The 14,183-nt window shown below is 34.2% G+C and overlaps 1 protein-coding gene across 5 annotated transcripts in view; it reads left to right on the plus strand.

The window, feature by feature from the left end:
• Positions 1-14,183, plus strand: part of LOC143244087 (trafficking kinesin-binding protein 1-like) — a 142,765-nt gene that overhangs the window by 48,762 nt on the left and 79,820 nt on the right. The window contains exon 1 of one of the 5 annotated variants that reach the window (XM_076488155.1): positions 8,840-8,995. The exons of the other annotated variants lie outside the window; for them this stretch is intronic. Coding sequence (XP_076344270.1) covers positions 8,966-8,995 — 30 coding nt within the window. The 5' untranslated portion in view covers positions 8,840-8,965. Of the gene's footprint in view, positions 1-8,839; positions 8,996-14,183 lie in introns of those variants that run through there. 5 annotated transcript variants of the gene reach the window in all.

Consider the following 14,183-nt stretch of genomic DNA (forward strand, 5'->3'; position numbering starts at 1 on the left):
TTTCTAATAGGCCATTAAAAGAAATACACTAACGTAATTACCATATTATGTTATACAGGTTTACTGCATCCAGCATCTTATGATTTAAATTTTTTATGAATGCTAATAATTCTGTTTATCACGTATCATTTAATCTTGGTATTTATTGTATCAGAATACAGTCTTCTATAGTAACACGATAATTAGGAAACTGGCACCAAACCTACAGATTCATCATATTATATACAGTTATCTACAGCTCAGCCTCTCGAATTTCCGTGGATAGTAAGTAGCCTGGCATTATGTACCTCAAGTACCCCATTACACATATCTTGACCCAGCATGGCCAGGTGGTTAAGGCACTCGACTCGTAATCTGAGGGTGGTGGGTTCAAATCCCCGTCTCACCAAACATGATCATCCTTTCAGTCGTGGGGGCGTTATAACGTGACAGTTAAACCCACGATTGAGTGACACAAGAGTTGGCGGCGAGTAGTGAAAACTAGCTGCCTTTTCTCTAGTCTTACGCTGCTAAATTAGGGACGGCTAGCGCAGATAGTCCTCGTGTATCTTTGCGCGAAATTCAAAAACAAGCATATACAGATACATATATAGTCCAACTTTCAGTATCGTATTATTTCGTAACCCAAAGCCATACCTCCAGTGGATTGTTTGTTTGTTTATTTTGGAATTTCGCACAAAGCTACTCGAGGGCTATCTGTGCTAGCCTTCCGTAATTTAGCAGTGTAAGACTAGAGGGAAGGCAGCTAGTCATCACCACCCACCGCCAACTCTTGGGCTACTCTTTTACCAACGAATAGTGGTATTGACCGTCACATTATAACGCCCCCACAGCTGAAAGGGCGAGCATGTTTGGCGCGACTGGGATGCGAACTCGCGACCCTCGGATTACGAGTCGCACGCCTTAACACGCTTGGCCATGCCGGGCCTCCTCCAGTGGCACATTACAGAATATTACCTTATATGGTTATCAGACAGTATACCTCTATGACATGGATATCATAAACTACACTACTCTAAAGTATGGAATACGACTATATATTTAATCATATATTTTGTTACTATTTTCTTATATAAAATTTGTTTAAAACACATGATCTAGTTTAATGTATGTAAAACCTCAACCTTGAACATGTCTTCTGTCATACCAAGCTGAAATGTTTTTTAATTATTTTCTTTAAATAGTTATTAATAAGTTACCGACACGTAAATTACTCGAGGTGTTGTAACCCGGGTTTCTCCCTTTTTTATTATTTATTGTCTTTTGTAATATTATTTTTTACGTAATGACTTGGATGAGTCGACATTTTATATCACTCTTTGCCAGTAGGGGGTTTTACAGGTGGTGTTTTCGATATTATTCAACTTACTTTGTTCAGAAACGTACTGATATTTTTATTATTTAAAATAATGAATTTTCTTTATGAAGATCTTGTGTAAGTTTCTCTCTCCCGTGAATTCTCATTCTCAGTCGATTCTTGTGTAATCTAACCCTACATAAGAGATATTGGCGAGTCTTTTGTTGTTATGCTTTATTGTTTATTTGTTTATATGTGAATTTCGCGCAAAACTGCACGATGACAACCTGCGTTAGCCTTCTCTAATTTATCAGTGTAAGACTAGAGGGAAGGCAGCTAAACGTCACCACCCACCGTCAACTCTTGGGCTACTCTTTTACCACCCAATAGTGGGATTGACCGTCACATTATAACGCCCCCACGGCTGAAAGGGCAAATGGGATTCGAACCCGCGACCTTCAGATTTTACGAATCGAGTGCCTTAACCACCTGGTCATGTTGTGCTTTAATAGCATAATTGTTAACTTCAAATACATCTTAAAATAATATCTCGGTATCACATTGGTACAGTGGTGTAAGTTTCAAGTGCATACTGAAATAATATTGTTGTTGTGGTTACGTAGTATACTTAGCTTCAAGTACGTAATAATATAATACCTTAGTAACACATTGTTCTTATGGTTTAATATAACTAGTTACTCTGACTATCTGGTATTTAAAGGAAACTGTTTCAGTGAAGAATGATGGTTATCCAATAAAAATGGAGGAGTAGAAAAAATGACGTCACCAGAGAGGATGACGTAATGATTCTATAAAATGTTACCAGAGAACTCGTTGTTAAGGCTTGGTCTGTAAACTCGACATAATCCGCTGTAGGTGGATCCATTAGTTCCTGTCTTAAACGTAAACAATACCGTTTGTATTTTGTATCATAATAAAATACAAACGAACCCAACTTCTCTAGTGTATGGTATAACTTCAGAACTGTTGTGAAAGTAGCCAGAAACATGCTGGTTTCATCTTTCTGAAACAGTTTTCCTTCCAATGAGGAGCTATTATTTCTCATTAATCATGTAACGTCTGTTATTGTTCATTAATCATGTAATATTTGTTATTGTTCATTAATCATGTAACATCTGTTATTGTTCATTAATCATGTAACATCTGTTACTGTTCATTAATCATGTAATATTTGTTATTGCTCATTAATCATGTAACATCTGTTACTGTTCATTAATCATGTAACATCTGTTATTGTTCATTAATCATGTAACATCTGTTATTGTTCATTAATCATGTAACATCTGTTACTGTTCATTAATCATGTAATATTTGTTATTGCTCATTAATCATGTAACATCTGTTACTGTTCATTAATCATGTAATATTTGTTATTGTTCATTAATCATGTAATATTTGTTACTGTTCATTAATCATGTAATATTTGTTACTGTTCATTAATCATGTAATATTTGTTATTGTTCATTAATCATGTAACATCTGTTACTGTTCATTAATCATGTAACATCTCTTACTGTTCATTAATCATGTAACATCTGTTACTGTTCATTAATCATGTAATATTTGTTATTGTTCATTAATCATGTAACATCTGTTATTGTTCATTAATCATGTAACATCTGTTATTGTTCATCAATCATGTAATATTTGTTATTGTTCATTAATCATGTAATATTTGTTATTATTCATTAATCATGTAACATCTGTTATTGTTTTGCTGTTATTGTTCATTAATCATGTAACATCTGTTATTGTTTTGCTGTTATTGTTCATTAATGAACGGTATTCTCTAACCGATGACCAGTAGGTAACTTATGGTTTGTTCCCAGACATTCACCAACGTCCCCAAAAAGAATACACTAACCTTTTCCTGGAAAACAATATTTTTAAGGGTCACTCGCGTTCTTTTATCTTCGTTATGTTGGTTACAATAATCTTATGTCCCATGTTATATAGTGAGAAAGCCAAACAGAACTTCATTGCTTTCATTTAAGAATTTTATCAATGTAGTTCTTAAGAAATGATCTAGTTTGTCATGAAAATGATGAATGTGATATATTCTCACTACTTGGTATACACACACTCAACTGTGATATATTCTTATTACTTGGTACACACACATTCAACTGTGATATATTATTACTTGGTGTACACACACTCAACTGTGATATATTATTACTTGGTGTACACACACTCAACTGTGATATATTCTTATTACTTGGTATACACACACTCAACTGTGATAGATTCTTATTACTTGGTATACACACACTCAACTGTGATATATTCTTATTACTTGGTGTACACACACTCAACTGTGATATATTATTATTATTTGGTATACACACACTCAGCTGTGATATATTCTTATTATTTGGTATACACACACTCAACTGTGATAGACTCTTATTACTTGGTATACACACACTCAACTGTGATATATTCTTATTACTTGGAATACACACACTCAACTGTGATAGATTCTTATTACTTGGTATACACACACTCAACTGTGATATATTCTTATTACTTGGTGTACACACACTCAACTGTGATATATTATTATTATTTGGTATACACACACTCAACTGTGATATGTTCTTATTATTTGGTATACACACACTCAACTGTGATATATTCTTATTACTTGGTGTACACACACTCAACTGTGATATATTCTTATTATTTGGTGTACACACACTCAACTGTGATAGACTCTTATTACTTGGTGTACACACACTCAACTGTGATATATTCTTATTACTTGGTATACACACACTCAACTGTGATATATTCTTATTACTTGGTATACACACACTCAACTGTGATATATTCTTATTATTTGGTGTACACACACTCAACTGTGATAGACTCTTATTACTTGGTGTACACACACTCAACTGTGATATATTCTTATTACTTGGTGTACACACACTCAACTGTGATATATTCTTATTACTTGGTATACACACACTCAACTGTGATATATTCTTATTACTTGGTGTACACACACTCAACTGTGATAGATTCTTATTATTTGGTGTACACACACTCAACTGTGATAGATTCTTATTACTTGGTATACACACACTCAACTGTGATAGATTCTTATTACTTGGTATACACACACTCAACTGTGATAGATTCTTATTACTTGGTGTACACACATTCAACTGTGATGTATTATTACTTGGTGTACACACACTCAACTGTGATATATTCTTATTACTTGGTATACACACACTCAACTGTGATAGATTCTTATTACTTGGTGTACACACACTCAACTGTGATATATTCTTATTACTTGGTGTACACACACTCAACTGTGATATATTCTTATTACTTGGTATACACACACTCAATTGTTTTCCTTCTTTGTTTCTTCTGTGCCCAGACACCATTGAAAAGTTTTGTTATCACTATAGTTACCTCTGGATTCCACACATGACCCACATATATGAAAGGTTAAGCTACGATTACATCAAAATGGCAAAACTGGGTGATAAAGATACTTCTGGGCTAGAACGATACACTTTATAAAACCAATATAATTGTTTAGATAATATAAATTTGTTATTATTATTGTTGGATATTCAACTGAATATTCACAATATTTGTTTTTTTCATGGATATTGCGATGTAAAATTTACATAATTGTTCGTTTTTCCTTCTTTAATATCGTGTAAAATCTTGTCACATTCACTTTCCCTTCATAGAAGGAGTCTTGTACATCTAGGAGGGAAATTACTGTATAATTAGTAAGGAAATTATGGTATCATGATCACATATTGTAACGACTTTCTATCCTAGACCTAACTGTGGTTTCTGTCAAACCACATCAGTCTATTCAGAACTACATATACTCGTAACATGTATTACAACCATGGTAGTAGCACCCGTAAGACTGATAAATAGTGTTGTTGTTTTTTATCATACAAAAAACCGTCTACCTTATAATTCAGGGTTTGTTTCTCATAACCTTTTAGTGGATGTTGAATCTTTATTCCTATAGATTTTTGTATATAATCGAACCATTAGATACTTACTTACTTGACTGTAGCTGTTGGTTGTGAAGTATCCGTGATTAGGTGTTAGAGCTATCGTCCATGGTAGTGTAACTTGGCTCTCTGTACTACCATGCATACAGAACCAATGGTCGTGTATCTGAAGGAATCTACGTTATAGACTCTTCTCTGAATTGAAGACAGTGGAAATATAGCTATGTCTGATATAGCTGCTCAGGGCATTCGACTCATAATCTGACGGTCGTGGATTCGAATCCGCGTCACAATAAACACACTCGTCCTTTCAGCCGTGGGGGCGTTACGGTCAATCCCACTATTTGCTGGTAAAAGAGTAACTCGAGAGCTGGTGGTGGGTGGTAATGACTAGCTCTCTTCCCTCTAGTCTCACACTACTAAATGAGGGACGGCTAGTGGAGAGAGCCCTCGTGTAACGTTGTGCGAAATTTGGAAAAACAAACAAACTTTAGCCATATTTGTCAATAATGGGTTTCATTAATCTCTCATATATTTATATTTGAGATATTTTCGGAATGATGGTTTAGCTTTAAAACAAAAAAAATTATAGTTCTTATTTAGAGTAATAATCGATATTTTTAAATCGATCAAGACTGATGTTCAATAACATAATTACTGGTGCTTTTATTGAATATTCCTACGTAGTAACTTGAAATTTGAATGCGCCATTTAATTGCATATCGTTTTTTTATAGATTGGTTTATTTTTTGTATCGTAGTCAAACTACTTCAGGTGAAAACAGTCCTTATCTTATAGACGTACACTGAGTAGTTTATCCATATGATCTGATTAAAAACAGTCTCACTTTACCTCTATTAGCAAGGTGTTTTGTTGCGTCGTCCAGTTCTGACTATTCTATTGAGCATGTTTATAATGTTAGCGAGTCCTTATGCTTTAGGGTCAAATGATATATTGTATGTAGTAGTTGCTGGATTATACATGTTAACCCACTTCCTCGCAGACATTTTAATGATAAAATATTCGTTTCTCATGTGAGGACGTTCAGTACATGACTGTAAAACTCAGAGAAAATGTATTAATAAATATAACTTGTAAAGGAAAATAGTTTTCGAGATGTGAATTATAGATAAGTTTTGAAGGCCCGGCATGGCCAAGCGTGTTAAGACGTGCGACTCGTAATCTGAGGGTCGCGGGTTCGCATCCCAGTCGCGCCAAACATGCTCGCCCTTTCAGCCGTGGAGGCGTTATAACGTGACGGTCAATCCTACTATTTGTTGGTAAAAAGAGTAGCCCAAGAGTTGGCGGTGGGTGGTGATAAGTAGCTGCCTTCCCTCTAGTCTTACACTGCTAAATTAGGGACGGCTAGCACAGATAGCCCTCGAGTAACTTTGTGCGAAATTCAGAAACCAAACAAACAAACATAAGTTTTGAAAACTTACAGCTCGTTCCTCACTGATACATTGTTTGATACACCTTTTTGATATTTATACACCTTCGTCACTGACTGTAAAAGACAGAAGTAAATTAGATTATGTTATATAGAAATTCCTATAAATCAATATAAAGGGTATGAAAATAACTTACAATTGTCGTGGACGGAAGTAAATTACACCTAATTACTGACAATCTAAGTCGTATAGATCCTCACAGTTGATGTATAGTGGTACCATATCCTACATATATCTAACTACAAGTTATTAAAATAGATTTGTGACATTAGTTGTTTCATTTACTTTCAGAAATATATTCAAAATCATAATTACAGCACTTGAGTTGTCCATGGTTTTCATTACTAGAACTAAAAGATACAATACAATAATGGCATGAATTCGTAGTGTATGTAAATTGAATGAAAGTCGTTTATAATGATGCTCTACATAATACGACTGTATATTTCGAAATAGACTTCCTCAACTGGAAATTAACCTTTGTCACGTGGTCAATGATCCGTTCTATGTAGCGTTTCATCTGAATATATAGCATCACTGTTTCAAATTATCATGAGATAGTTAAAATAATAATTAGACATTAGTTTACGAAAATATTTACATTTCACACATTAAATAAATATTAACGGCAGAATTGAATCGGTTTCTTATTATATAATTCGTTGTGTTATATAATGAAATCTAATACATTTCAGATCTTTATGTAAGTATCGTAGATTAGAACTAAATAGATCTTTCATTTTGAAAAAAAATCTAAGCTGATTGAAATTCGAGGAACTTCTGACTGTATGGCACAATATTGAATGGAAATTATAATTTGTGTGCTAACGAAAATGTTCCGTCAGATAATGAGAGCAAACAGTTAATATTTTTGGTATTGCTGTGTAAACTGAAAGAACTGAGTTAATCAAATTTTAAATTCAGTGACGCATAAAAACTCTAGTTAAAGTACGGTGACCATTACACATATGTATATTATTATGTTGAGTTTAGACCATTTATTTCCGGTATTAAGTATAACGTATTATCATTAAAAATCACATTTTTAGAAAGGTACAGTCTAATTTAAAACAAAACTTTGTTTAACTCAAATACGTCAATGCATATTTAGTGTTTTATAAATATAACATAAATATAAATAAAACATTCATGTTTTATAAGCCATTTTTATAGCCTGTGCTACTAATCATAGGTTTAATTAGTGTGTAGTTGTATTGTAAGTTATGAAAATCAGGCTATTTTGCCGTTTGAGATGTTTCATATAAAATCTGGTCTTCTCTCTCTGTTGTTTAAAACTGAATACGTTGTATTTATTTCCTGTTCTTTAAAACTGAATACGTTGTATTTTTTTCTATTGTTTAAAACTGAATACGTTGCATTTATTTCCTATTGTTTAGAACTGGATAATATGCAGCATTTGTTTTTTTACTTGCAGATATGACTTTCTACATTATATAGAACTGAATAATTTGATACTTTAGTCACCGTTCACAGATATCTGACTTTCTGTATTATATAGAACTGAATAATGTGATACTTTGGTCACCGCTCACAGATATCTGACTTTCTGTATTATACAGAACTGAATAATGTGATACTTTAGTCACCGTTCACAGATATCTGACTTTCTGTATTATACAGAACTGAATAATGTGATACTTTAGTCACCGTTCACAGATATCTGACTTTCTGTATTATATAGAATTGAATAACGTGATACTTTGGTCACCGTTTACAGGTGTATTACTTTCGACATTGTTTGCAACAAGGTATACTGCAGTTGATACCTTTCACTTATATTTGACTTTTTGTATTGTCAATTACCCCTCAATAATGTTACATTTTATGCCTCTTACAAACATTGTTGATTAAACCTCAGGGTAATAAACCAGAGGTCGCTACTCTCCTGGTACTATTAAACAACACAGAGGAAGAACAATTACTGGCTTTGAATGCTATGTATATAGGACCATTTGATTGGACAGTTCATAAGACAACTTGTACTGTCTGCACCTGACGTAACAATCTGAGATTTCTATCATGATGTAAATCTTTGTTTTGATGCAAATACTGATTAGATTGCTACTTCCCTAGCAGATTGGTAGTGATTTAGCAACAACTGTGGTTAAACAAACCTGAGAGTTGAATGACATTATGCTATTCAATTTGTTTATAATTGTACGTGAAATCTGACTATGTGTCGCTGTGCAGGTTTAACTTACAAGGTGAGTAATTAGATATTATGATTATATTTTTTACGTTTAAGCTCAAGCATTCGTCTATTAACCTGATTTATGTTTAAGATAAATTCGCATCTAAGGCAACGTAGAAATGAACTTAAAATAATGTAACCAGCACATTAAAAATAATATATGAACGCGGTTAACTTGAAACATTACTGATGAATGTTTATGAAGATTTTGTGATAATTTGTCACAATATTCATTCTTTATCACTTCCTGATAGGTGTTTACTTGTCCGCGTGCAACATTCAAATTTTAATTCAATTATCTTTTCATAAAACTTTTCACACGATTTATTTGTTTATGCAGACATGGTTAAATCAACTAACTGCCTGTGTTCATGTCTCCAAGGTTTAATATATATTTACTCACATTTCTCATCACATTTAATTTATTTTAATAGATACTACGAATGAATATCACACTTATTGGGTCCTTCTTTCAACTGGACAGGGCGTGGCCCATAAGGTAGGGTATCACAACTTTGGATTCAAGAGTTTATTTTGCCATGAAAAACATACTCCGTGCCTTGGGTGCTCTGCAGGACTGACCACTAAATCCAACTATTCGGTTGGACAAGAGTCACGAGTTGGTGGTGGGTCATGTGAACAAGCTGCGTTACTTCTAGTCTATATTAGTTTACATTTTGGGACTTTTATGTTCAGATAGCTTGTTGTCTAGCTTTGCGCAAACATTCAAAAATAAGTTCTACTTACAATTAGTCCAAGTTTTTACGTTGAATTAACATTCCAATATACCCTGATTGTCGTGGAACACATAACTTTGGCTTGTAGCCATCTGTTATTTTCTGTTTCATCCATTAATGACCAGAAATACTAAGTATTACGATACTTTTACCGTCATGTATTTGATATAGATCTTCTCGACAAACCATTACTCCAACCTTAGGCCTTTGAATATTTTGGACAAAATATTACTGGAGATTTTCCACAAACCATTACTCTCACCTTAGGCTTGTAAAATGGACATTTTGAGTTTTTAAACTTTTAGTCACTTTCTACAAAATCTTACTGATTTTTTTATAACATGGTGTTCAGAATAATCAACACAGAACTTTATTTAAAGGCCACTGAGTTTTACTGTCGTTGAAACTGTGGGCCTCCTAACCCTAAACAATCGAATAATAGTAAGTTTTGGGGTAAACACGCGAAATTAGGCGGAATCGATTTCTACTATGAGTCTGAAACGTTACTGAGTGGATTGTTTATAAACACAAAGCTACGAAATGGACTGACTATTTCTGATTGGATCGAAATCTGGATTTTTATGTTATAAATCTTCAGACGCTCCGCTGGGCCACTGAGCAGGGGCGGTCTCATTGAGATAAGTTGTGGTAAACCTTCTGTCTGACAGCTATTGTTATTTCACACTATGGCCACGTGACAGTTTCGTTTGTAGTTTGATACATACATTTTCAGCGAATTTATTTAGGTGGCAGCTTGGTTTAGTTGATGTTTTATGGGAAACCTCTCCAACGTAAACTTATCATTTGCGTAAATACGGTAACTTTAGAAGTGTATTGCTTAGGCTATACGCAGAAACAAGAGTTCGAAATACCTGAAGACACTCTTTAATCTTACGCCATGTGTTCAGTCAAACAGTAATTGGAACAAAACCCAACTCAACATGTGCAATTGTAACAGAAATGAGAATCAGAAACACGAACAAACAACTAAATATAAACTAAATCTTCAGTGTGTTCAGTGTTGTACTATTCTCTGTGATATTAAGTGTTATTTAAGTGTTGTCAGAACAATTTGTCCTACCTCTTCAAATAACTGAGGATTAGGAATGACATTTAAAGCGATTTTGCGGATCAGATCCATTACACTTAACATTTTTCGCTTTTATTATAATTTGATCTCTGAGTATAAACGAAGCAATTATGTTTTTAACACATCTCAGTTTACTTGCTCGTGCTGATTTTGATCGCTAGTCAAATGTTTAATTTAAAACTGATACATTCGAGGTAAAGCCTCCAATCCTGTTATTACAGTCGTTGCTAAGAAACCTGCTAGGAGGCGTCTGGCGTCATTTCTTCGTTTTATCTTTTGCTTTCAAAGTTTTAATTTTTTTTAGATTTCATTTTATGAAACCTTTTCAGAGTCAAACTTTGTCATTTCGTTAAAGTTGTATGATCTGTATACAACAAGAAAAAACAAAAGGGAATCATCTGGAGTCGCAGCACTGAATATTAATTATTTTAGGCACGATGATGTAAATCGATCAACCAGACCTTTTCCCTCCTTTTACTTAGTTATATTTTTTACGCTGGCAATACCAAGCGCGCGCGCGCTTATTAACGATATATAACGATAAACATTATATAATTGGTTAATTAACATACATAAAGTTGAAGGTATCTTCGATTAGCTATGGTTTCGTTCTATATCTACCTTTAAAAATAGAGTAATATAAATTTAAACAGTTGCCAACAGACTGCCCCCTAGTGGTTCAGAGATAAATATGAATACTTATAACACTGTTTTGTTTTTTTGAATTTCGCACAAAGCTACTCGAGGGCTATCTGCCTAGCCGTCCCTAATTTAGCAGTGTAAGACTAGAGGGAAGGCAGCTAGTCATTACCACCCACCGCCAACTCTTGGGCTACTCTTTTATCAACGAATAGTGGGATTGACCGTCACATTATAACGCCCCCACGGCTGAAATGGCGAGCATGTTTGGCGCGACTGGGATGCGAACCCGCGACCCTCAGATTACGAGTCGCATGCCTTAACACGCTTGGCCATGCCGGGCCACTTATAACACTAAAAATTGGGTCTTTATATCCGTGTTGGACAAAGCTCAAACAGCCCTTTGTGTAGTTTTACGTTTCGCAGAAAATAAACAGTTTGCAGTGAAGAATGATTCTCAGTTCATAGTTGAATGGACTTGTCACAGATGAAGAAATTGTATGTTCAGAATAACCTTAAATCTAATGTGACAACCAAACAAAAAAGGAAAAAAAAATGATTTTTTTTGTGAAATTTGTGTAAACCATAACATGGAAACTAGCCAAATGTTCATGTTTCATTTCATTCGAGTGCACAGTTTGACGAAAAGTCAAATACATGAATATTTAAATCATTTACAGCATTCGTATCGTGCCCGGCTGTTTATTGTGTTTAAGATATGACTTTTCACACACGTTTTTATTAGTTGTAAATAGTTAAAAATGTTTATTTTATTCATAACGTTTCTCAGGCTTGTCTGGCATCACCAGATCAGATACAATCAGCATAATATTGTTTTATAATTGTTGATTTCCCATAACAATGAAAAATCTATACACGTATAACAATCAAAACCTTACGTGGAGTTAAAACTAACACTACTTGCCTGTGTTCCAGCAGTATATAAATAATATTGTTACACAATTATTTTCTAACAATAGTCCACAATCTATGCATTTAACGATAGAATACTCATATTGTGGAATGTTTTACTTGCATATCTAATACAATCCATGAAAAATATTCTTTCATAGGATAAATGAAACAAAGCTTACTTTTTAATATAGAGGATAGTTAAAATGGATTAGATTTGGAGTAATTTATTACTAGGTATGTAATGGCTATTATCTGAATTTGAAACAAATGTGACTTTCTTACTAAATTTAAAATCAAAACCACACCTAATACAATTCAGATACTACCAAGAGGTAAGATGCTAAAGCTGCATGATTGACAACAAGATTAACCCCGACAGGTGTCATACTTCCCTCCTCAGTTCTGTGAGACAATTTTAGATACTACCAAGAGGTAAGATGCTAAAGCTGCATGATTGACAACAAGATTAACCCCGACAGATGTCATTTTCCCTCCTCAGTTCTGTGAATATTTTTCTTTGAAATAAGAATATTTATTCATGAACTTTTCAGTTATAACAAAGTTATTTCAATCCAACAAGATTAAAATAACAAGTGTATAACTCGCACTTTTTAGTACTTTATTTAAAACTGACCAATGAATTTACCGAAAGAAATCAACAGTTATCTAAATATACAAGATAGTAAAACCGACAGACTTTCAGTTTAGTTGATACGATGTTGAAATACAGACTGTCTCTTGATAACTAGTACTGATTATTATGATTTACCTTAGTACACAGACGAGGAGCTCTTAGATGATTCATCATGCTAGTGTCCTGTCTGACACTATAAATACACCTAAAGTACACAGACCCTGAAACCCATATTGTTAAAGTCATAACATTTTTAATACAGAAAGTCTAGAAGCTTTCGGAAACAATTCTTAGATTTAGCAAATACCATTCTTTCCTCATTTAGAACAATCTACATTAATCATCTGTTAGAATTGAAAGCTCTAAGAAGGTTTGCAGAAACGGCTTTCTTTTATTCGCTTCTTCAGGGGTAAAACTACTTATTTTCACGAACTCTGTAAATGTTAAAACCTTCAGTGTCAAAAAACGATCTAATGTAAATAATCATATAGCTTTGTTCCTGATCTATCCATTTTCCATATAGATTGTCTGTTAAGGAACACAATTTCCATGACAACGTCGTACTGCTTATCAAAGTCCTGGAAAAAAATAAGAATCAGACACTTGATCTTTCAACCATACGTATGAAAACAATGACCTTACAAAAGATGTTCAGTAGCTCAAGTGCTTGGTCTGGAAGCATGTGGAAGCATCGTTTAGTTATATTTAACAACTGCTAAAAGGTTTGCATTTCGTTACACGAAGTATGTTTCTCACGTTCATCTTGCGATGTTTCCTAAGGTTGTTTAGTTTTCTTCTTTATTAGGTGTTTGGAAACTAAAGAGTCAGTTAATGTTTGAAAACTAGTTGACGTTCCCCCTACAACACATGGACAAGACTTAGGGGCTATGATTCGTCATCAATTTGTCTTCCTCTCTCAGTGGCCCGGTGTGGCCAGGTGGTTAAGGCACTCGACTTGTAAGCTGCGGGTCGCGGGTTCGAATCCCCGTCACACCAAACATGTTCGCCCTTTCAGCCGTGGGGGAGTTATAATGTAACAGTTAATCTCACTATTCGTTGGTAAAAGAGTAGCCCAAGAGTTGGTAGTGTGGGGTGGTGATTAGCTACCTTCCCTCTCGTCTTACACTGCTAAATTAGGGACGGTTAGTGCAGATAGTCCTCGTGTAGCTTTGCGCGAGATTCAAAA

Source organism: Tachypleus tridentatus, chromosome 1, assembly GCF_004210375.1.
Source record: "Tachypleus tridentatus isolate NWPU-2018 chromosome 1, ASM421037v1, whole genome shotgun sequence".
NCBI classification, from domain to species: Eukaryota; Metazoa; Arthropoda; class Merostomata; order Xiphosura; family Limulidae; genus Tachypleus; species Tachypleus tridentatus.